This window comes from Somniosus microcephalus, chromosome 15 (genome assembly GCF_052327205.1).
Source record: "Somniosus microcephalus isolate GS21.2 chromosome 15, FLI_Smic_1.0, whole genome shotgun sequence".
Classification (NCBI taxonomy): domain Eukaryota; kingdom Metazoa; phylum Chordata; class Chondrichthyes; order Squaliformes; family Somniosidae; genus Somniosus; species Somniosus microcephalus.
Genome location: NC_141001.1, coordinates 22,700,420 through 22,726,707, shown reverse-complemented (window position 1 = coordinate 22,726,707; position 26,288 = coordinate 22,700,420). Strand labels below are relative to the sequence as shown.

The following is a 26,288-nucleotide window of genomic DNA, read 5'->3' as shown; positions in this document are numbered from 1 at the left end:
CTGGAATATCTCCTGATCTATATTACCATCAGCACTGTACGTTCTGGAATATCTCCTGATCCATATTACCATCAGCACTGTACGTTCTGGAATATCTCCTGATCCGTATTACCATCAGCACTGTACGTTCTGGAATATCTCCTGATCCACATTACCATCAGCACTGTACGTTCTGGAATATCTCCTGATCCATATTACCATCAGCACTGTATGTTCTGGAATATCTCCTGATCTATATTACCATCAGCACTGTACGTTCTGGAATATCTCCTGATCCATATTACCATCAGCACTGTACATTCTGGAATATCTCCTGATCCATATTACCATCAGCACTGTACATTCTGGAATATCTCCTGATCCATATTACCATCAGCACTGTACATTCTGGAATATCTCCTGATCCATATTATCATCAGCACTGTACGTTCTGGAATATCTCCTGATCCATATTACCATCAGCACTGTACATTCTGGAATATCTCCTGATCCATATTACCATCAGCACTGTACGTTCTGGAATATCTCCTGATCCATATTACCATCAGCACTGTATGTTCTGGAATATCTCCTGATCCACATTATCATCAGCACTGTATGTTCTGGAATATCTCCTGATCTATATTACCATCAGCACTGTACATTCTGGAATATCTCCTGATCTATATTACCATCAGCACTGTATGTTCTGGAATATCTCCTGATCTATATTACCATCAGCACTGTACGTTCTGGAATATCTCCTGACCCATATTACCATCAGTACTGTACGTTCTGGAATATCTCCTGATCTATATTACCATCAGCACTGTACGTTCTTGAATATCTCCTGATCCATATTACCATCAGCACTGTACGTTCTGGAATATCTCCTGATCCACATTATCATCAGCACTGTACATTCTGGAATATCTCCTGATCCACATTACCATCAGCACTGTACGTTCTGGAATATCTCCTGATCCACATTATCATCAGCACTGTACGTTCTGGAGTATCTCCTGATCCACATTATCATCAGCACTGTACATTCTGGAATATCTCCTGATCTATATTACCATCAGCACTGTACGTTCTTGAATATCTCCTGATCCACATTATCATCAGCACTGTACGTTCTTGAATATCTCCTGATCCATATTACCATCAGCACTGTACGTTCTTGAATATCTCCTGATCCACATTACCATCAGCACTGTACATTCTGGAATATCTCCTGATCCATATTACCATCAGCACTGTACGTTCTGGAATATCTCCTGATCCATATTACCATCAGCACTGTACATTCTGGAATATCTCCTGATCCATATTACCATCAGCACTGTACGTTCTGGAATATCTCCTGATCCATATTACCATCAGCACTGTACATTCTGGAATATCTCCTGATCCGTATTACCATCAGCACTGTACGTTCTGGAATATCTCCTGATCCATATTATCATCAGCACTGTATGTTCTGGAATATCTCCTGATCCACATTACCACCAGCACTGTACGTTCTGGAATATCTCCTGATCCACATTATCATCAGCACTGTACGTTCTGAAATATCTCCTGATCTATATTACCATCAGCACTGTACATTCTGGAATATCTCCTGATCTATATTACCATCAGCACAGTATGTTCTGGAATATCTCCTGATCTATATTACCATCAGCACTGTACGTTCTGGAATATCTCCTGATCTATATTACCATCAGCACTGTACGTTCTGGAATATCTCCTGACCCATATTACCATCAGCACTGTTCGTTCTTGAATATCTCCTGATCCATATTACCATCAGCACTGTACATTCTGGAATATCTCCTGATCCATATTACCATCAGCACTGTACGTTCTGGAATATCTCCTGATCCACATTATCAGCACTGTACATTCTGGAATATCTCCTGATCCACATTAATCATCAGCACTGTACGTTCTGGAATATCTCCTGATCTATATTACCATCAGCACTGTACATTCTGGAATATCTCCTGATCCATATTACCATCAGCACTGTACGTTCTGGAATATCTCCTGATCCACATTAATCATCAGCACTGTACATTCTGGAATATCTCCTGATCCACATTACCATCAGTACTGTACGTTCTGGAATATCTCCTGATCCACATTAATCATCAGCACTGTACATTCTGGAATATCTCCTGATCCATATTACCATCAGCACTGTACATTCTGGAATATCTCCTGATCCATATTACCATCAGCACTGTACGTTCTGGAATATCTCCTGATCCACATTAATCATCAGCACTGTACATTCTGGAATATCTCCTGATCCACATTACCATCAGCACTGTACGTTCTGGAATATCTCCTGATCCATATTACCATCAGCACTGTACGTTCTGGAATATCTCCTGATCCACATTATCATCAGCACTGTACGTTCTGGAATATCTCCTGATCTATATTACCATCAGCACTGTACGTTCTTGAATATCTCCTGATCCACATTACCATCAGCACTGTACGTTCTGGAATATCTCCTGATCCATATTACCATCAGCACTGTATGTTCTGGAATATCTCCTGATCCATATTACCATCAGCACTGTACGTTCTGGAATATCTCCTGACCCACATTACCATCAGCACTGTACGTTCTGGAATATCTCCTGATCCATATTACCATCAGCACTGTACATTCTGGAATATCTCCTGATCCACATTACCATCAGCACTGTACATTCTGGAAGATCTCCTGATCTATATTACCATCAGCACTGTACGTTCTGGAATATCTCCTGATCTATATTACCATCAGCACTGTACGTTCTGGAATATCTCCTGACCCATATTACCATCAGCACTGTACGTTCTGGAATATCTCCTGATCCATATTACCATCAGCACTGTACATTCTGGAATATCTCCTGATCCACATTACCATCAGCACTGTACATTCTGGAAGATCTCCTGATCTATATTACCATCAGCACTGTACGTTCTGGAATATCTCCTGATCTATATTACCATCAGCACTGTACGTTCTGGAATATCTCCTGATCCATATTACCATCAGCACTGTACATTCTGGAATATCTCCTGATCCACATTACCATCAGCACTGTACATTCTGGAAGATCTCCTGATCTATATTACCATCAGCACTGTACATTCTGGAAGATCTCCTGATCTATATTACCATCAGCACTGTACATTCTGGAAGATCTCCTGATCTATATTATCAGCACTGTACGTTCTTGAATATCTCCTGATCCACATTATCATCAGCACTGTACATTCTGGAATATCTCCTGATCTATATTACCATCAGCACTGTACGTTCTTGAATATCTCCTGATCCATATTACCATCAGTACTGTACGTTCGTGAATATCTCCTGATCCACATTATCATCAGCACTGTACGTTCTGGAATATCTCCTGATCCATATTACCATCAGCACTGTACGTTCTGGAATATCTCCTGACCCATATTACCATCAGCACTGTACGTTCTTGAATATCTCCTGATCTATATTACCATCAGCACTGTACGTTCTTGAATATCTCCTGACCCACATTATCATCAGCACTGTACGTTCTGGAATATCTCCTGATCCACATTATCATCAGTGTTGTATGTTCTGGAATATCTCCTGATCCACATTACCATCAGCACTGTACATTCTGGAATATCTCCTGATCCACATTAATCATTAGCACTGTATGTTCTGGAATATCTCCTGATCCATATTACCATCAGCACTGTACATTCTGGAATATCTCCTGATCCATATTACCATTAGCACTGTACATTCTGGAATATCTCCTGATCCACATTATCATCAGCACTGTTCGTTCTTGAATATCTCCTGATCCATATTACCATCAGCACTGTACATTCTGGAATATCTCCTGATCCATATTACCATCAGCACTGTACGTTCTGGAATATCTCCTGACCCACATTACCATCAGCACTGTACGTTCTGGAATATCTCCTGATCCATATTACCATCAGCACTGTACGTTCTGGAATATCTCCTGACCCACATTACCATCAGCACTGTACGTTCTGGAATATCTCCTGATCTATATTACCATCAGCACTGTACGTTCTTGAATATCTCCTGATCTATATTACCATCAGCACTGTACGTTCTTGAATATCTCCTGACCCACATTATCATCAGCACTGTACGTTCTGGAATATCTCCTGACCCACATTATCATCAGCACTGTACGTTCTGGAATATCTCCTGATCCACATTATCATCAGTGTTGTATGTTCTGGAATATCTCCTGATCCACATTACCATCAGCACTGTACATTCTGGAATATCTCCTGATCCACATTAATCATTAGCACTGTATGTTCTGGAATATCTCCTGATCCATATTACCATCAGCACTGTACATTCTGGAATATCTCCTGATCCATATTACCATTAGCACTGTACATTCTGGAATATCTCCTGATCCACATTATCATCAGCACTGTACGTTCTGGAATATCTCCTGATCTATATTACCATCAGCACTGTACGTTCTGGAATATGGCCTAGATGTTTAGCTACCACAAACAATTCCAGCTCCCAAAAAGATAAGACATAATACATCTTCTATAGTATTTCCAATACTACTGGGGTCAAAATGCACATTATTCACAGAACACTAAAATGATTAGTTTTTATACTGCTAAATTTGACATGTAAATAGCCCGGTTAACAGCTGGAAAAATGAAGCACGGATAGTATTATCACAGTAAGTAACCTCTCGGACCTCCATTAGGGTTGCCAACCCTCCAGGATTGTCCTGAAGTCTCCACGAATTAAAAATGAACCTGGCCACTGCTGTAAGCAACCCATGGAGAAAAATCAGAGCGGCATTAAAAAAGTGTATTTTTTTCATTTTCTTTGAAGACTTTCACTCCTTAGTTATAAAAATATTGGAGATAAGGAAAAAAGGTTGTTTGACTGTGGATCAGTTGGAGACAGGAGGTCACATGATGAAACCTCCAGGAATATGTCCCACCAGAGTTGGCAACCCTATGTGGCACAAGGTAATAGAGAGCAGTCAGAGTGAATGCGCGCACAGTCCTTTACCATTCCAGGAGGTCAAGTGACCCGCCCCCTCACCCCGACACACACATACTAACACACACACATTATACAGGAAACTTTCGATTAACCGGCACCTAAATAACCGGAAATGACGGTTAACCGGCAAAATTCAGGAGTAGGTTCAGGTAACTTTTATTACTTGCCTTCCTCCATGTGTTGCTGTGCAAGGGTGTGGCTGCAGCTGTTGCTAAGCTACAGAGACGCTTGCAACTTGTGGCCATTGTTTTGAACCTGTGGGTTTGTTGCTTTATACGGAGCTCTCAGCTCCGTGTCTTTTACTATAGCTTTCGGTTATCCGGAATTTTTGATGAACCGGCACCACGTCGGTCCCGGATAAAAAAAAGTTTCATGTGCAAGAGGTTAGAAACATATTGGGCATGAACAGCACTTCAAGAAATAAAAACTACAGTCAACGCAGCTTGAACTGGAATACATAGCTCAGGCAGGAAAGAGTACAGCTGCGGGCTGCATTGCAAGCAGTTAACTGGCAACATGAGAGGGCGTAGCAAGTCAGGAGTGTGCAGCTTGTGATTGCAGTTTGGAAGTGCGATGCAAGCAGGGGAGCATGCAGCTCGAGAATGCAGTGGAAGGCAGGAACCCAGTAAGTGGTTCAGATAATGTGCATTATTCCAGAAAATCTGTCAAGTTCCCAGACAGGATGCACCGGTTATGAATCACGTAACTCAAACTGTAGTGATATTGCACTGCATAACTAATACTGGAGTGTAACTGCCCTATATAACTCATGCTGCAGTGCGATTGCACGACATAACTTCGACTGGAGTGTGAATGCACTGCATAATTTATACTGCAGTGATATGGATTCATATTTCAGTGACGTTCATAGAAAAAGTTGCCCTTGTAGCTAGTATTGGAGTATGTGGTACAACCGCCATGGAAATTCACTCTGAAAGCTTAGAAGTGCTATCAGAAGATATTGTGTGGGTCGCTGTGTGATATCCCATTTATACAAGTGGAACAGCGAACGTAACATATCATCAGGGTCAAACTTCCATTCAGGACCATGAGTTGTACGAACCGGTTATCACACCGGTGAAAGTGCTGATAAATTGAATCAATTACCAGTATAATCTGAATTTTGGAAAGACCAGTTCAAAGAGTTTAACGCTTGGTCATCACGTGCCCAGCTGGTGTCACACGTGATCTCAGGAAGCTTCACGGTCGCCGAGATGCGATGTCACACCGGTGTTAAGCCCCCTTTTGCTGCATAATAAATTTTAGTATAACTATGAAAATTAAAATGCACAGATGATCATATTGATACAATCATCACTTAGCAATCGTTTTAAAATAGCTTGCACTGCCCTCTACTGACTGGAAGAAAGAAGGTGCTATTTCCTTTTGAGGATTTAAATGCCTATAGCTTCTAATTTCAGGCACTCAAACTGCAGGTGGTTACCAGATGCAGTACTAAAGTATGGAAGGATTTAAGTGTTCTCATCACAAGTGCCAAACACTAAAAATACTAAAACAAAACAGTTCTCAGAGTGCTGCGTAACCCAGCGCCAGATCAAATTTCTAACAAGATAGAAGAGCAACTGTGTGCAGTCAGTGTGGCGTAAGTGAACGGTCAGTGACCGCTGTCCCAATTATCTGACGGTCTATAAAGCCCCTCCCTCAGCCACAACACATCCTTGGTAAAGCCTGCTACAGGAGATTATTATTCTCTCAATAAAAATGTGATCAGCAGGATGCTCTGGGAACAGATCTTTTCATGTGAACACATTGGAACTAAAACACAATAGGTTCCTCCAGGAGGGTTTGGCAATAATAAAAAGGCACAGACTGAGGGAGTTACACTGCTGGTTGTTAGGGTATTAAACACAGCAACATTGGGGTAAGTACCACACTGCTGCGTTCAATAAAAATTTCAATTGAACATTAAACACTTTTTCTAAAGGAATTATCAGCCTTAACAGAATAAAGGAAACAATTAAACTGAGTGCTTCGAATAGAATTTAAATACTGCAGACAGTGAATCCACAATACCTGCATTTACACTGTTATTATCTTGAAACGTCTGGAAGTGCTCCGCTCACAATACTTTGAAGTGTAGTGATTTGTGTAGGATAAAGCGTTTATAATAAAACCTGTTTTCCAAACTGTACAAAATCTATTTCGAGTTGCAGTTATTAAATGAAGCACTGCAAGAACTACTGCTCACCACCTGCCAGTCAATCACAGTGGTATCGACAGAACTGGATTCACAAACAGACTAAACTCACCGCTTGTGCGAGTTGGAGATCAGGCCAGCCTAAGACTCACCAGTTCTGTGGGTACAGGATATTTAATCCTTCAGATTGGCCCCCAATTGCATTTTCTGGGTCAGACCTATTCCACTTTCAGCAAGCAGTTCTTTTTCTGCACAAAATCTTCCAATTAAATCTGGATTCCCTGCAGACTTTTGATTACCTCCAACCCATGGCAGTGCTGAATGTTCTCCACTGGCTTTTAACTTTTTTTTTGGGGGGGGGGGGGGGGTGGCAGAAAGGGAGGTAAATCCTGAAAGAGATTAGCCCCTGAATTTGTGGTCGGTATGACGGTATACTCTCAGAGTATGCCATCATACCACCTTCTAAACTAACCGCAGATTCGCGCATGCACTAAATCCCAAACCTGCGGTGTCAAGTTCCGACCGCACATAGGCTTTGCTGCGTCTTTCACTTCCTCATACAAATGAACGTGCTGGCGAAAAGTTAGGCTTATTCCCTACCTACTGCGAGGTAATTACGCTGAGAATTTTTAAGTCTGGTGCAAACAGGAGCAGGAAGCCTATTGCAGTGTAAGGGGACCGGAAGAGAAAATTGTTTTACAAAAAAATCTGTAACAAGACAATGCTATAATGGAGATTTGTTTTAAAAGGTTATCATAATGAAGTGTTTGTAAGCACACTGAATAAAGCATTAAATGAGTGGTTTGTAACTTTTTTTTAAATGAGAGGTTTAAATAATCAGAGTGTAAAGCAATGAGAGACTTGTATTGCTAGTATGTGTTAGAAGAGGCTTGTAACAACTGATATTTGTGAATTTGAATAAACATACTTTGTTCTAATGAGAGATTTACATTGACAGATTGTTACCATGAGAAGATTGCAGTTATAGAATTTATTATAATGGCAGCCTTTTAGTGTTAGATTCCACTTCGGAGTCACCTATATTTGTATAAAGGGCCGACAAAGAAAGGTCCCTGGTATTCCCATTGAGTTTACCCAGAATTCCACAGAATTACCCAGAAAGCACGGTGGCATAGTGGTTAGCACTGTTGCCTCACAGCGCCAGGGACCCGGGTTCAAATCCGGCCTCGGGTGACTGTGCAAACTCCACACAGACATTCTCGCCGTGTTTGCGTGGGTTTCCTCCGGGTGCTCCGGTTTCCTCCCACAGTCCAAAGATGTGCGGGTTAGGTTGATTGGCCATGATAAAAAAAATTGGCCCTTAGTGTTAGGGGGGATTAAATACGTGGGGTTATGGGGATAGGGCTTGTGTGGGATGGCTGTCGGTGTAGGGACCGGGTGCTAGGGTTTGGATGATCAGCCATGATCTCGTTGAATGGCGGAGCAGGCTCGAAGGGCCTACTCCTGCTACTAGTTTCTATCTGTCTGTCAGGTTCCCAGCACAAAGATAAATGCTTTGATTTACACAACTTTAAAAGATTGTCAGAATGTTAAAATAAATATTGCAACATTATTTGTTGTTTTGAAGATTTCAGTTGCTGCCAAGCTTCTGCAGTTTACTGCAGCTGATACTGTAATTGTAAATGTGATGTACTCCCGTCAGCTCGTAGTTTGTACCTCCATGAAGCATAGGTCTGTGCTTTTTAATGAATGCTTGATACTGCCTTGTCTTCTATAAATCATATACAAATGAGCAATCTCCTCTGTTTCCTGATTGGCTAAGAGTCAGGAGGTGAAAGGGTCACCGCCCCACGTGATCCCAGGTTCACATACACACAACGGTGCGCCCCGGGGCTCCGTCAGGCACTAGGCTGCACGCAACTCTGCAGCGTTTGAAAGCAAGTTCTTGAAGGGGGGTTCGCATGAGGCAAGTGTGGATTTCCTTGCGATGTTGGTGACGTACTCCTTAGCTATGCTGCCGGCCGCGAATTCAGGGCCATTATGTACGTCAATGACTTCCATCAATACTAGAACTCAGATAGGTTCCTGTTCATACTGGATCACAGAACCATGCTACCATTGCCAGTGAAAGTTTGCATCCCATGTGTTACTATGCTGTGTATGACTTGTGAATAGGCTAAGCTCCAAGTGCAGAACAGGCTATGTTTCTCCTTGAACAAGGCTATAATGCTATATCCCTATTTTTAAAATAATTATGTGATTATTGTCAGTTGCTTTAAGCTAACATTTAATAAAAATGATCCAGTTTATGAACTGCAAATGTAGAATACATTTTAATAACATGCAACTTCTGTCACTTGGCATTAGGGCCCACCGGTAGACAGAAATAAATTAACACCATCAGTTGTGAAACACCACACCTCATTCATCAAGTACGTAGCTCAGTTACAGAGCTTAAACAGATTCAGGAGCTCGCCACCCCCGCTCAGAATGCAAGTTTCCAAACACCCGCCAACAGTGTAACACTTCCACGGTGTAAAAAAACATTTCCATGCATGACTCACAGTCACAAAGGCAGCTCACGATAACACCAAAATACCGATTAGAATTCATTACTTTCAAGAGAAAGTCCCATAAATAGAGAATGTCGCACCAGCAGTGTGACAGGTTAAGTGCATCGCACAGCTGGCCAGGACACTTGGTTCTATCCAGCTGTAAGCATTCCCGCAAAAAAGCATTTAAAGTGACCATTTAAACATCTTTTATTCTCCCTATAAAACTCATCTTCAGGCGCTTTTTCCGCAAGCCTTTCGCAGCAAAGTTCCCGCTTCAGTTAAGCATTGGCAAGGCCAAAGCCATTTCTTCAGCACCCACCACCAATTCCATTCCCCTCCGGCTGTCTCAGGCTGAACCAGACCGTTTGCATTCTCAACGTGCTATTCAACTCCAAGCGGAGCTTCCAACCCCATATCCTCTCCATCACGAAGACCTGTGTAACATCATCTACTTCCACCTCTGCCTCTGAGCCCATCAGCTGCTGAAATCCTTATCCAGGCCTTTATCACCTTCAGGCTGGACTATTTCAATAGTCTGGCTCATTCTCCACAAACATTCAGCTCATCTAAAACTCTGCTGCCCATATCAAGTCCTGCTTACCTATCCCTCCCCTGCCGTCGCTGACCTACATTAGCTGCTGGTCCCCCAATCCAGTCTGACAACTGAGGTAATGGAGTGGTCGAGAGAGGCAATGAAGAGGTAGGGCTGTGGATCATCAGCGTGCATGTGGAAGTTGGCCCCAACGTCTGCGGATGATATCGCCGGGGTAGCATGTAGATGCGAAACAGGAGGGGGCCCAAGGATAGATCTTTGGGGGACTCCAGAGGTAACAGTGCAGGGATGGAAAGGAAAGCCATTGCTGGAGATACGCTGGCTACAATTGGATAGGTAAGGGCAGTCCCACTGAGCTGAACAAAGGAGAGGCATTTTAGGAGGATGGCATGGCTGATAGTGTCAAAGGTTGCAAACAGTTTGAGAAGGATGAGGGGGGATAATGTACTAGGGTCATTGTCACACAGAATATCATTTGTGACTCTGGTTAGGGCTGTTTCAGTGATGTGGCAGGGGCAGAAAATTATTTGGAGAGTTCAAACATGGAGTTGCAGGAAAGATTGGCACAGATTTGGGAGGCAACATCACTAACTCACTTTTACAGATTTCTAGGTCAGGCCACTACAAAGAGCATTAGAACAATTTTCATACCTGGAGAAAAAGGATTAAAGTGTGAATATATGACCACTTTCTACCCCCATATTCTTTGTAAATCATCAAAGGTGTATTTTAGTGCTGTTACCACAGTCTTAATGTGTGCCTGTACCCATCAGCTCGAGGTGAACAGAGCAAACCACATGGATACGACGGAGATATTGTCCTCATATTCCAGGTGCAGAAGCTGCTTTGGTGGCTATGCTGACTGCATCAGATATCCAATATCGCAGTTACATAGAGAGCTCAGTGACTTTTCCTGTCTGCAGATCTAGTTGTAATTTATCAGCACAAAGAAAGTAGGTAGGAATAAGAAAAGGCCAATCAATAATAACTGGTGGAGTACTGTAAACCATCAATACATAATTATACAGTGGAAAAAAAGGTCAACCCTCTACGCAGGCACAGTAATCCAAAACCCAAGCCAGCCAGGTCCACAGTACACTGGTGATTGACTAGCCAGTCTAGCTCATTATTGGGACTTGGGAGGGTTAGGCCTGTCACTAGGGCTGGAATTTTTCATAGTATCACCCACTAATGGTACTGTGATTAATGTCAATTATTCTAAAAAATGACATTCAGTATCATTTTAAACAAATGTGGGTGAGTGATACTGGTTTTAAAGCACAGAGTGTACAAAGAACAGATAAGAGACAAGCGTAGGGGAACAGCTAGGCAATAGCGATCACAACAATAAGGTTTAAGATTCAGATTGAGAAGGAATAAGACAGACAAAGATCAAAGTGATAAATTGGAAAAATTATGATTTTAAGGGGATGAGAATGGAACTAGGGAAAATAAACTGGAAAATTTACTGACAAACAAATAAACAGAATAGCAGTGGGAAATATTTAAAACAGTGATCAAGAAATGCAGGAGAATTATATCCTACTAAAAAGCAAGAACGAGCTAGAAATGACACACTATGGATCAATAAAGAAATAAGGATAACATTGAAACGAAAGAAAAAGGCATACACTCAGTACATAGACAACAAGGGAGAGGATAACAAAAGGGAATATGAAAAGATTAGGAAAGATGTCAAAAAAAATTAGCACGGCAAAGAGAAATGACAAAATTAAATTATCAAGGAACATAAAAAGAAATAAAGTATTCTACAGATACAAATAACAAAAGAAAAATCAGGATACGGATATACACAATAAACTCAGATAATGACAGCGAAATGGCAGAAATAGTAAATCATTACTTTGCCTCAGTATTTACAAGGGAGACTAACGTGGTGAGCATGACATTTGAAGGAGAAATCAAAAAAGATATAAAGATGTTTAAGATAAAAAGGGGGAGATAATTGATAAACTAATTAAACTTAGAGGATAAATCCGCGCACACTAAAAGAAGTTATGGAAGATATAACAGAGGCACTATTACATATATATAAATAAATATTCATTAGAAAAGTAATATTGCCAGAGGATTGGCAGACAGTCAATGTGATTCTTATATTTAAAAAGGGAGATAGAACAAGTCCAGGGAACTACAGACCAATTAGCTGAACATCGGTGGTAGGAAAGATAATGGAGGATGATAGAAAAAACATTCAGAACGAAAGGCATCGACCTGAAACATTAACTTTGTTTTTCTCTCTACAGATGCTGCCGGACCTGCTGAGTTTTTCCAGCATTTTCTGCTTTTATTTCAGATTTCCAGCATCTACAATATTTTGCTTTTGTATTAGTAAACTTATAACCCTAAAAAAACAGGATACTGCACCATCTTAATTCAAAACTCAATGCCTCTCAATGATCCCTTAAACTTGGGGGGGGGGGGGCAGGGACAAGAGAGAAGAGGCCATTTGGGTACAAATGCTACTTCCATCTTCAGAAACAGATCATTTTTCTACTTTAACACTTGCACTTCTAAGAGACTCAGTCACTAATATTGTGCCTCACCTTCCCTTTTCAGCCATTTTACAAGATTCCCTTTTTCCATTGTTGGTGATAGTGCAGGCATCAACACTTTGAGTGGAGCAACACCTACAGGAGACAGGAAGAAATTCATTAACCACTGGGTTTTTTTTTGCAAAAAGCTCATGTATGCCATCCTACAAAATGCAGAAAAGCTGACAAACAGCTTCAAAACTGTTGGCAACTCAAATAAACAAAGTACAACTGAGAAACAGTGCTAAATACAGGCCTCTGACCAAAGCCAATGAACAAATTAAATTCCTTTTTATTACATTGGACTTTGGGAGTTTTAATCAGCGTTTTGGGATCATATTCCACAACTCAGTTGCTGTTCTGTTAAATGTTGCTGTTCCTTCGCCCCATCCCAAAATATCTCTCATTCTCCCCACAATTACTGATCATCAGCTAAATCCTCCACATGGATTTGAATGGGTAGTTATTTAAAGCCGGTAGATACATTTTGGCAGACAGAGAATTTGAAAAGAAGCACAGATAAGGCATAATTGCCAACTGCTCACTTTAAAAGCAGTGGGTACCATCTCCAAGGTGCACTGCAGCAACTCGCCAAGGCTTCTTCGGCAGCACCTCCCAAACCCATGACCTCTACCACCTAGAAGAACCAGAGCAGCAGGCGCATGGGAACACCACCACCTCCAAGTTACATACCATCCTGACTTGGAAGTAGATCGCCGATCCTTCATCGTCGCTGGGTCAAAATCCTGGAACTCCCTACCTAACAGCACTGTGCGAGTACCTTCACATGAACTGCAGCGGTTCAAGAAGGCGGCTCACCACCACCTTAAGGGCAATTAGAAATGGGCAGTAAATGCTGGCCTTGCCAGCAATGCCCACATCCCAGGAACTAATAAAAAAAAGACATTCAGCTTTTCCAGCCCCAGGTCACACAGTTTGTGCGGGGGTCTGGAAATCTGCAACTTTCCACGATCCTGTGGAACTGACTGCATGAAAAGCGAACAGTTGGCAACTCTGCTAAACATCTTGGAACTTCAGTCCTTAATAATGGATACCATCATACCTCAGGACCCCTCTATATATTTATATGTTTAGCTTAATCTTGTAGATTTGTCTGAAATCCATACTTTACTCCTTCTTACCTGTGAGCACTTTTTCCTGAATAATGCCAAGCGCAGCAAGGCTTTTATTATGAATTGCGACTAATAAACAACTAATTGCAAATGTAATTGCTACACATATAACTATTGACTTTATTCATGAAGGTTTACACAACCAACTAACAAGCCTTAAAGGGAGAGATAAATAATCAAATGCATAATGAAATTCCTGGCTGGATAGAATTAATAAATTATTGTTTTATAGAAATAATTATTCGCTAGTTGAGTGTAATGACTGAATAATTATGTATCTGAATAAGGTATTATATTTCCTGACAGGAATAAATCAATAATTGACACAAGTAAATAAATATGTTTGTTCTGACATTTTTCCCCCCCACTTGTTTTCTTCCTCCTGTCAGTTTGGGGGAACTTCCCCATCTAAACTGCTATTCCATCAGCTTGTTTCCAGTTGGCATAGCATAGCTGCTAACAGGTCCATCACAGAATCTCCATATCCTGCTGAACCCACCTGCTAATCCAGAGAATTTAGCAACAGATTAGCTTGCCTGTGTGTTGCTAATGCAAAATGCTGTTTGGGTGTTGATTATGACAGTCATTTTTAACATTGTTAAAACAAAGTTCAGATCTATGTAAAATAGCTACTTCTAACATCGAGAACAGCAGCTGTGGCGATGTTATATTAGTGTCAGCCATCTGCGTGCGTTAGTCAGCTGGCACAGTGATGGGGACTGACTTGGAAGAGACATAATAAGGAAACTAAAAGCATTTTCCTTTTTTACCCCCATTATGGCTGACAGTGGAAATGTTCCACGGAGACAACTAGTCCGGCCTTTTTAATGATACTATTGAAAATCTCACAGAAGAGGAGGCTAGGTGGTGCAATGGGTCAAGCACTAGCTTTTCACATCTAAGATCAGAGTTCAAATGCAGACTGATGGATGAAGGCCTCCTCTGTTGGCTGTAAGGGTCCTCCATTGTGAAACAAGTTTAAACACCCACAATCCAGCTTGTAGAAGGTACGAGTCCACAGTACAAGGCTCCACTTAAGCCGGCACTGATTAGCAGCCCCTCTCAAAGGCCCGAGGATGTCTGAAGTGGGAAGTGGAACAGTTTGGGGACAAACGGATGCTCTTCTGAAGCTGGGGCGAGCAGAGAGGACTTTAGCCTGAATTTAATCCAGCAAGAGCTGACCTCGGAGTGTTGGATGTCAAAAGTATTCCATTCGCCAGCACTAAAATTTCTCACTTGTATAAGCACGAAATTTACAAAAAAGTTTTTAAAAATCTGTAACTATTCTTAGAAATCTCAGAATTGTGAACTCCATCATCAGCCCGTGGGTGTTAGTGTCACCTCCATCAAATAATGCTCTTGCAGAAAACATACACGTCAATTGGGGGACAGACTTTAAACATTGCATGCTTGGATGTGACTGGCTGGAACAGCAGCCTGACACAGCTCCCACATTCGACCCTTTTATGCGACTCAGAAAGTAGTACAAGTGAACTATCCTTACAGGCCAACAACCAGTATAATTTCTCAAAGATCCTATTCTGGAACAGGACACCTTAAGCAGACAAAAGTGCTTAGCAAAGAAGTTCCCCAGTTCCTATCTTCAGTACAAGACTCCACCTAACCTTCTATTTCCTATATTACAAAAGTGACTATACTTCAAAAAGTACTTCATTGGCTGTAAAGTGCTTTGGGACATCCGGTGGTCATGAAAGGCACTATATAAATGCAAGTCTTTCTTTCAGAGATCGTAGCACAGCACGACTTAATCAGTTCACCATTCTAGCATAGAACCTGCACAGTTGGTTCAATGGTATGACTATTATAGCAATAACAGCACTGTAACGTGTGCCATACCCTGTACACAACCTACATTAGTTCCTTCTAGTATAGCTTGAGCACAAACTCTAGGCTGACACTTCAGTGCAGTAATGAGGGAGTGCTGCACTGTCAGAGGTGACGTCTTTTGGGTAAGACATAAAAGGTCCTATTTCGAAGAAGAGCATGGGAGTTCGCCCCGGTGTCCTGGCCAATATTGATCCCTAAACCAACATCACTAAGAAAAAGATTATCTGGTCATTATCACATTGCTGTTTGTGGGAGCTTGCTGTGCGCAATTAGCTGCCGTGTTTCCTACATTACAACAGTGACTACACATCAAAAGTACTTCATTTACTGTAAAGCGCATTGGGAACGTCCTGAGATCATGAATGGCGCTATATAAATGCAAGTCTTTCTTTTTTACATCATTTACTAGGGGATGAGCACAGCAATTTTGTTTCTTGGCCAAACGTCCTGTAAACGCAGGACGATATTGACTACATTGTAAAGCAGGCTTATGTTCAAATTGCTAAATTCAAATTTTTTTGCAATTGTGTGTGACAATATTGTTAATGCTCAAATTTAGTTATTATTTGGGTCTTGAAACAAAATTAAATGAGTTAATCATAGAATGGTTACAGCACAGGAGGCCATTCGGCCCGTTGAGCCCGTGCCGGCTCTCTGCAAGAGCACTTCAGCTAGTCCCATTCCCGCCCTTTCTCCGCAGATCTGCACATTTTTTTCCTTCAGGTACTTATCCAACTCCCTTTTGAAAGCCACGATTTAATCTGCCTCCACCACCGTTTCAGGCAGTGCATTCCAGATCCTAACCACTCGCTGTGTAAAAAGATATTTCCTCCTGTTGCCTTTGGTTCTTCTACCAATCACCTTAAATCCATGTCCTCTGGTTTTCGACCCTTCTGCCAATGGGAACAGTTTCTCCCTATCTACTCTGTCCAGACCCCTCATGATTTTGAACACTTCTATCAAATCTTCTCTGCTCTAAGGAGAACAACCCCAGCTTCTCCAGTCTATCCACGTAACTGAAGTCCCTCCTCCCTGGAACCATTCTTGTCAATCTTTTCTGCACCCTCTCTAAGGCCTTCACATCCTTCCTAAAGCGCGGTGCCCAGAATTGGACACAATACTCCAGTTGAGGCCGAACCAGTGTTTTATAAAGGTTCATCATAACTTCCTTGCTTTTGTACTCTATGCCTCTATTTATGAAGCCCAGGGTGCGGTATGCATTTTTAACCACTTTCTCAACCTGCCCTGCCACCTTCAATGATTTGTGCACATATACCCCCAGGTCTCTCTGTTCATGTACCCCCTTTAGAATTGTACCCTTTAGTTTATATTGCCTCTTCTCCTTCTTCTGACCAAAATATATCACTTCACACTTTTCTGCGTTAAATTTCATCTGCCAAGTGTCCGCCCATTCCACCAGCCTGTCTACGTCTTCTTGAAGTCTATCACTATCCTCCTGTTCACTATACTTCCAAGTTTTGTGTCATCTGCAAATTTTGAAATTGTGCCCTGTACACCCAAGTCCAAGCCATTAATATACAACAAGAAAAGCAGTGGTCCTAGTACCGACCCCTGGGGAACACCACTGTAGACCTTCCTCCTATCCGATAAACAACCGTTCACCACTACTCTGTTTCCTGTCACTTAGCCAATTTCATATCCATGCTGCCACTGTCCCTTTTATTCCATGGGCTTCAACTTTGCTGACAAGTCCATTATGTGGCACTTTATCAAATGTGTTTTGGAAGTCCATGTACACCACATCAACTGCACTGCCCTCATCAACCCTCTGTTACCTCATCAAAAAACTCAATCAAGTTAGTTTAACATGATTTGCCTTTAACAAATCCGTGCTGGCTTTCCTTTATTAATCCACACTTGTCCAAGTGACTGTTAATTTTGTCCCAGATTATCATTTTTAAAAGCTTCCCCAGTACTGACATTAAACTGACTGGCCTGTCGTTGCTGGGTTTATCCTTACACCCTTTTTTGAACAAGTGCATAACATTTACAATTCTCCAGTCCACTGGCACGACCCCCATATCCAAGGAGGATTAGAAGATTGTGGCCAGTAACTCCGCAATTTTCACCTTTACTTCCCTCAGCATCCTAGGATGCATCCCATCCAGTCCTAGTGATTTATCTACTTTAAGTACAGCCTTTCTAGTACCTCGTCTTTATCAATTTTTAGCCCATCCAGTATCTCAACTGCCTCCTCTTTCACTATGACTTTGGCAGCAACTTCTTCCTTGGTAAAGACAGATGCAAAGTACTCCTTTATTACCTCAGCCATGCCCTCTGCCTCCATACGTGGGTCTCCATTTTTTTTATTCGTTCTGGGATCTGGGCGTCGCTGGCAAGGCCAGCCTTTATTGCTCATCCCTAGTTGCCCTTGAGAAGGTGGTGGTGAGCCGCCTTCTTGAACTGCTGCAGTCCATGTGGTGAAGGTACTCCCACAGTGCTGTTAGGGAGGGAGTTCCAGGATTTTGACCCAGCGATGATGAAGGATCGGCGATATACTTCTAAGTCAGGATGGTGTGTGACTTGGAGGTGGTGGTGTTCCCATGCACCTGCTGCCCTTGTCCTTCTAGGTGGAAGAGGTCGCGGGTTTGGTGAGGTGCTGCCGAAGAATCCTTGGCGAGTTGCTGCAGTGCCCCACTCCTCCTCTTACTACCCGTTTACTATTTATATGCCTATAGAAGACTTTTGGATTCCCTTTTATATTAGCTGTCAATCTATTCTCATACTCTCTCTTTGCCCCTCTTATTTCTTTTTTCACTTCCCCTCTGAACTGTCTGTTTTCTCAACGTGACATCTGTCATATGCTCCCTTTTTCTACTTCATCTTACTCTCTATCTCTTTCATCATCCAGGGAGCTCTGGCTTTGGTTGCCCTACCTTTCCCCCTCGTGGGAATGTACCTTGACTGTACCTGAACCATCTCCTCTTTAAAGGCAGCCCATTGTTCGATTACAGTTTTGCCTGCCAATCTTTGATTCCAATTTACCCGGGCCAGATCCATTCTCAACCCACTGAAATTGGCCTTCTGTCAATTAAGTACTTCTACTCTAGATTGCTCCCTGTCCTTTTCCATAGCTAATCTAAACCTTATGATACTTTGATCACTGTTCCCTAAATGTTCCCCTACTGATACTTGTTCCACTTGACCCACCTTATTCCCCAGAACCAGATCCAGTAATGCCTCCTTCCTCGTTGGGCCAGAAACGTACTGATCAAGAAAGTTCTCCTGAACACACAGAAATTCTTCCCCTTCTCTACCCTTTACACTACAGGTAGACTACCCTTTATCCGGACTTCCGAAAACCGAAACCCTCTAAAAACCGAAGGTTTTTTCGTTCAGCGTAAGTCGTGCGTACGACTTACGCTGAACGAAAAAACCTTCGGTTTTTAGAGGGTTCCGGTTGCGGAAGTTCGGATAAAGGGTAAGTCGTGCGCACAACCCCCCGCCGACCCCGCCGGCCCCGACAACCGCCGACCCCGCCGGCCCCGACAACCGCCGACCCCCCCGCGGACCCCGCCGGCCCCGACAACCGCCGACCCCCCCGCGGACCCCGCCGGCCCCGACAACCGCCGACCCCGCCAGCCCCGACAACCCCCCCCCGCGGGCCCCGCCAGCCCCGACAACCGCCGACCCCCCCGCCCCCGACTGACTTACGCTGAGCGTCAGCGTAAGTTGTGCGCACAACCCCCCGCCGACCCCCCCGCCCCACCTTCCGAAATCCGAAATTCTCCTTTATCCGAAACTCGGCTGGTCCTGAGGTTTTCGGATAAAGGATAGTCTACCTGTATTACTATCCCAGTCTATATTAGGATAGTTGAAGTCTCCCATTATCACTACTCTATAGTTCTTGCACCTCTCTGTAATTTCCCTGAAAATTTGCTCCTCTATCCTTCCCACTAGTTGGTGGTCTATAGAATACACCGAGTAGTGTAATGGCACCTCTATTGTTTCTCAACTCTAACCAAATAGATTCTGCCCTTTACCCCTCCAGGACATCCTCTCTCTCCAGCACTGTAATATTCTCCTTAATCGATACTGCCACCCCACCTCCTTTCTTTCCTTCGCTATCTTTCCTGAACACCTTATATCCAGGAATATTTAAAACCCAATCCGGCCCTTTTTTGAGCCAGGTCTCCGTTATCGCCACAACATCATATTCCCATGTGTCTATTTGCGCCTGCAGCTCACCAACCTTATTTACCACCCTTCGTGCATTTACACACATACACTGTAAACCTGTCTTAGACCTTCTTGTATTCTCTCTGACCCCACCTAATACTGTACTATTTCTTACTCTAATACTATGTCTCTCCCAATCCTTTGTGCACCTTGTTTCTAATTTCTAATGTTACATCCTGGTGCCCACCCCCCTGCCAAATTAGTTTAAACCCTCCCCAACAGCACTTGCAACACCCCCCCCCCCCCCCACGAGGACATTGGTCCCAGCTCTGTTAAGGTGCAACCCATCCAGCCCGTACAGGTCCCACCTCCCTCAGAACCGGTCCCAATGTCCCAGAAATCTAAAGCACTCCGTCCTGCAACATCTCTCCAGCCACGCATTCATCTGTTCTATCCTCCTCTTTCTGTACTCATTAGCACGTGGCACTGGGAGTAATCCGGAGATTACTACCTTTGAGGTCCTGCTTTTTAATCTCTTTCCTAGCTCCCTAAAATCTGCCTGCAGGACCTCATTTCTCTTTCTACCTATGTCGTTGATACCAATATAGACCACGACCTCTGACTGTTCACCCTCCCCACCCCCCCTTGGAGAACTACTCCATCCTGTCAATAAGAAAATGAGGGCGAGAGTCCCAGCAGAAATTACCCATTACAATCTTTGAGCTCGATGGAACAAGTCTGAAAAATTAATATCAGAAACAATAAGAGTGCCCAGTTATTAGCACACTGCTCACAGGCGCCGCCGAGTCAATCTAACCTAATTACTTCTCAATCGCCATCACCGTGGACGTTTACACAGACAACTCTTACCTAATCACAGCACACAGAACTAAAACTGAAGTGTGAATGTAACTGGTTTCAATGCAGTGGATTTTGATAACTATCGGGATGTTTTATAAATGATATTGGAATCAAATAGTTGATTAACATAGTAAAATTCTCTGGGTACAATACTGTCAACTTAGAAACAAAGAAAGTAGGTATAATCAGCTCAACAGAGATACGGGCCCCGATATGATCAGCCATGATCGCATTGAATGGTGGAGCAGGCTCGAGGGGCCGAATGGCCTACTCCTGCTCCTATCTTCTATGTTTCTATGTATGATATTTATGGGAGACTGGGAGGGAGCAGGGCCGCCTGTCAGCAATCGGGAAACCCGGAGGTGGGGTGGGGAGTGGGAAAACCGCTGGGGGGCCTGGCTCACAAACAGTGCTGACAAGCACTTACCTGCTGGATCTGGCAGCTCCCGCCTCAGTTTAGCTGCCACGTCTCCCGAGCTCCGGGAAACCTGTGCTGGAGGCATTAAATCCAAAATCCCTGGCAAAATCTGAGGCACGGAACCTTATTCAAAGATTATAATTACTGACCCACCTCTCAAGAGCAGGTTACTCCGTCGACCCCAAATCCGCCCCAGTTAAACTGGTAGTAGACACGTTCGTGGCGGGTTGGGTTGGGTTTTCCACTTTTAACAATTTAACTACACACACCCCCCACCCCTCAGCCCCCAACACTCTCCCGCCCATCTGGGAAATGGGTTGGTGATTGGTTGGGAGTTGGAGACTGAGATAAAGGGAATGCCCACTGATTGGCGGGATGTAATAAGTGGTGTTCCCCAGGGATGTGTATCAAGACCACATATTTCCACCTCCGTAACATCGTCTGTCTCCGCCCCTGACTCAGATCATCTGCTGCTGAAACCCTCATCCATGCCTTTGTCACCTCTAGACTTGACGATTCCAACCAATGCTCCCCTGGTCAGCCTCCCACCTTGCACCCTCTGTAAACTTGAGGTCATCCAAAACTCTGCTGGCCGTGTCCGAACTCGCACCAAGTCCTGTTCACCCATCAGCCATGCTGTCTGACCTGCAGTGGCTCCTGGTCTAGCAATGCCTCAGTTTTAAAATTCTCATCATTGTTCGCAAATCTCTACATGGCCTCACCCCTCCCTATCTCTGCAACCTCCTCCAGCCCTACAACCCTCTGAAATCTCTGCACTCCTCCAATTCTGTCTCCTTTCATCGTTCCACCATTGGTAGCTGTGCCTTCAGCTGCCTAGGCCCTTAGCTCTGGAATTACCTCCTAAACCTCTCCCCTCCTCCTTCAAAAACACTCCTTAAAACCTGACAACGTTTTTGGTCACCTGTCCCAATATCCCCTTATGTGGTTCGGTGTCAAATTTTTTTTGATAACGTTCCTGCAAAGCACCACGTGGCTTTTTACTATGTTAAAGGCAATATATAAATGCAAGTAGTAGATGTTGTTGTTCTAGCACCTTGTAGCGGTTCGTGTAGATCGCCACTAAATAAGAGAGTTTGACTTCGACGAACTATCAACAAGTTGTTTATTTACAGGAACAGACTAATTACAGCAGGTAAGATGGCTGACTGTAGGAGCACCGTGGTGTAGGTCTTGTCCCAGCGGGGACTCCACGAGGACCGAGTTTGCAGTCCTGTGGGGAGCATGATGACGTCATCACGTTGCTCGCGTTTCCCGCGCTTAGGGAGTCACGTGATGCACGTCGTTGCGTCGCTGGCCGTTGAGGCCGAAGTCGGGAGGCCGGGCTGTGCCGGTGCTTGCCGCGGGAGCGGAAGATTGCGTCGCTCCCGTCGGCTGGCCGTTGAGGCTGAAGACGCTAGGCCGGGCTGTGCTGGCGCACGCACATCACGTTGTACGTGACGTGACGTTAGCGCGCTAGGGCGCGTCTTAAAGGGGCAATGGCCCCAACAGGTAAGTTAAAAGGGCAACGGCCCAAAAGGTAAGTTAAAGGGAATTATGTGTCTCAATGTAAGGGACAACCAGTGGTACCGCCACATAGGCCCCCCCAGAATTCGCTTTAACGAAAGTCCAAGCATGAGATGGTCTGACGAGCTGGTGGTCACGGCGGTTATGCTGTCTCGACTTGGTAGGCGAAGTATGAAGATGCTGCTCGTGAGCGGATCCTTACGCGCGTCGTGGCGAATAAAACGTATCCGTCAGGCGAAGGACCGTGGAGACGTGCGAAACAGCAGGCCTTGTCAGAGTGACGGGCAGGTTGGGCGGACGCGGGCGACGTCTCCGTTGGCTGGTAAGCGAAACCTTCGGGAGGCTGGAACGCACGGAACGGTGCGTGCCATAGTGCTACAACGTGAACACAACGGAGGATGAAGAGTTGCTGCGTTGATCAGTGATTGGTGAGGCTAGCAACTTTCACGTGGCTGATCGCGGCCGCAGGATGCCCGTTGGACCCGTCCTCGATGTGTGCAGCTTCAGTCGACGTTTGCGTTTGTTAAAGGAAAAACTGGAGAAAGGGCGGCAACGGTCCAGGTTGTTGTTGCTTTCAGGAGGGGTTAACTCTGCCTGGAGGGCGGCAACACTTGTAACAGTTGTAGATTTAGGAGAAAACAGCCGGGAGGGCGGCGCGCTTTTGTTCACGCCGAATCGTGTAGTAGGTAACACAACCAGCAAGCTGAAGGGCTGGTGCGTCGTCGGCGGAGAAGGAGTCGTCGGTGTTCACGAGGGATGGGTTCTCGTGGTTCACGAGGGATGGGTCCTCGTGCGCGAGGAGTGCATCCTCGTGTTTTGCGGGGGTGAGTCCTCGTGGTATCCCCGCTGGGCGCGCTCCGATCTTGTGGGCCTGAACATGCTGTACCCCGCGCTTGGAGAGATGTATACTTGCTGTTGCTTTGGATGTAGAGGCGGACGATCTGTGTGGCGGTAGAAGAGTCGAATACGGAGACCGTGAGCACGTGCGTGGTCTGTGCCGCATCGATGTTCTCGGCGAACAGGGCTTCTACCTGCATAAAGCACGAGGGAGACCGTGGCTCCCTGGATTGCGGTAGTGACAGCAGAACGGCTGATGCTTCCATAGCGTGCTTCGTTTGTGAAAGACGTTCACAAACCCACCAATTGTAGCGCTGGTGGATGACGGTTGCCGTTGGTCGTGCTCTACCTCTGACATCGTTCGTGAAAAACGGGCTCACCTCCAAGCTGCGCTTCCATTGCGAATACGTACGCAAAGACGGGGTCGCTTTTGGTGGAATCGGTGTTAGGCGGTTGCTGTTCCGTAGTTGTTCGTCGGTTGTGCGTTGGTCGTCTTGAGTGAAGATGAGGTTTAGGCGCGCGTTGCTACCACGAAAATCATTCACGGATACGGGTTCACCAATTGTAGCGTTGGAATTGATGAGCTCCCGTACTCACGTCGTGGGGTCACCAATGTAGCGGTTCGTGTAGATCGCCACTAAATAAGAGAGTTTGACTTCGACGAACTATCAACAAGTTGTTTATTTACAGGAACAGACTAATTACAGCAGGTAAGATAGCAGGTAAGATGGCTGACTGTAGGAGCACTGTGGTGTAGGTCTTGTCCCAGCGGGGACTCCACGAGGACTGAGTTCGCAGTCCTGTGGGGAGCGTGATGACATCATCGCGGTTGTGTTGTGACGTCATCACGTTGCTCGCGTTTCCCGCGCTTAGGGCGTCACGTGATGCGCGTCGTTGGCCGTTGAGGCTGAAGACGCTAGGCCGGGCTGTGCCGGCGCACGCACATCACGTTACGTTGTACGTGACGTGACGTCAGCGCGCTAGGGCGCGTCTTAAAGGGGCAATGGCCCCAACAGGTAAGTTAAAAGGGCAACGGCCCCAAAAGGTAAGTTAAAGGGAATTATGTGTCTCAATGTAAGGGACAACCAGTGGTACCGCCACAGCCTCATCTTTTCACCATATATATTAATCACAGGTGAATGAATAGAGAGTTGTATATTCAAGTTTGCAGATGACATGAACTTAGGAAGCACAGAAAGTTTTGTTGATGGGAGCAGGAAGTTACAAAGGGATAGAGACAGACAAAGTGAGTGGACAAAACTATAGCAGATGGAGTTCAATGTGGGGAAGTGTGAGGCCATCACATTGGATTCGAGAAAGACAAATTGGAATATTTTCTTAATGGTGAGAAACTAGGAGTTGTTGAAGAACAAAGGGATTTAGGTTTCCATGTACACAACAACAACTTGTATTTATATAGTGCCTTTAACGTAGTAAAATGTCCCAAGACGCTTCACAGGAGTGTTATAAGACAAAAATTTGACAGCGAGCCATATAAGGATAAATTAGGGCAGGTGACCAAAAGCTTGGTCAAAGAGGTAGGTTTTAAGGAGTGTTTTAAAGGAGGAAAGAGAGGTAGCGAGGCGGAGAGGTTTAGGGAGAGAGTTCCAGAGCTTAGGGCCTAGGCAGCTGAAGGCACAGCCAGTGATGGTTAAGCGATTTATATTCAGGGGTGCTCAAGAGGGCAGAATTAGAGGAGCGCAGAGATCTCAGGGGTTGTGGGGCTGAAGGAGATTACAGAGATAGGGAGGGGCGAGGCCATGGAGGGATTTGAAAACAAGGATGGGAATTTTGAAATCGAGGCTTTGCTTAACCGGGAGCCAATGTAGGTCAACGAGCACAGGGGTGAATTGGTGAATGGGACTTGATGCGAGTTAGGACACGGGCAGCCGAGTTTTGGATGACCTCAGGTTTATGTAAGGTGAAATGTGGGAGGCCGGCCAGGAGTGGAATGGAACAGTCAAGTCTAGAGGTAACAAAGGCATGGATGAGGGTTTCAGCAGCAGATGAGCTGAGGCAGGGCCGAAGATGGGCGATGTTATGGAGGTGGAAATAGGTGGTCTTAGTTATGCCGTGAATATGTGGTTGGAAGCTCTTTTCAGAGTCAAATGTGCCACCAAGGTTGCAAACAGTCTGGTTCAGCTTCAGACAGATGTTAGGGAGAGGGATGAAGTCGGTGGCTAGGCAACAGAGTTTGTGGCGGGGACTGAAAACTGAAAACAATGGCTTCCCAATATTTAATTGGAGAAAATTTCTGCTCATCCACTACTGGATGTCGGACAAGCAGTCTGACAATTTAGAGACCGTGGAGGGGTCGAGAGAAGTGGTGGTGAAATAGAGTTGGGTGTCGTCAGAGTACATGTGAAAACTGACGGCGTGTTTTCAGACTGCCAACTCGTGCATTTAATGCAGACTCAGAATGGGCTGCCATCTCGTGCATTTAATGTAGACTCAGAATGGGCTGCCATCTCGTGCATTTAATGTAGACTCAGAATGGGCTGCCATCTCGTACATTTAATGTAGACTCAGAATGGGCTGCCATCTCGTACATTTAATGCAGACTCAGAATGGGCTGCCATCTCGTACATTTAATGCAGACTCAGAATGGGCTGCCATCTCGTACATTTAATGCAGACTCAGAATGGGCTGCCATCTCGTGCATTTAATGTAGACTCAGAAT

At 44.4% G+C, this 26,288-nt stretch overlaps 1 protein-coding gene across 1 annotated transcript in view; it reads right to left on the bottom strand.

Annotated features, from left to right (window-relative positions):
* pdhx (pyruvate dehydrogenase complex component X) overlaps nt 1–26,288 on the bottom strand; it is a 266,635-nt gene that overhangs the window by 223,712 nt on the left and 16,635 nt on the right. The window contains exon 2 of the mRNA XM_086007530.1: nt 12,860–12,943. Coding sequence (XP_085863656.1) covers nt 12,860–12,943 — 84 coding nt within the window. The remainder of the gene's footprint in view (nt 1–12,859; nt 12,944–26,288) is intronic.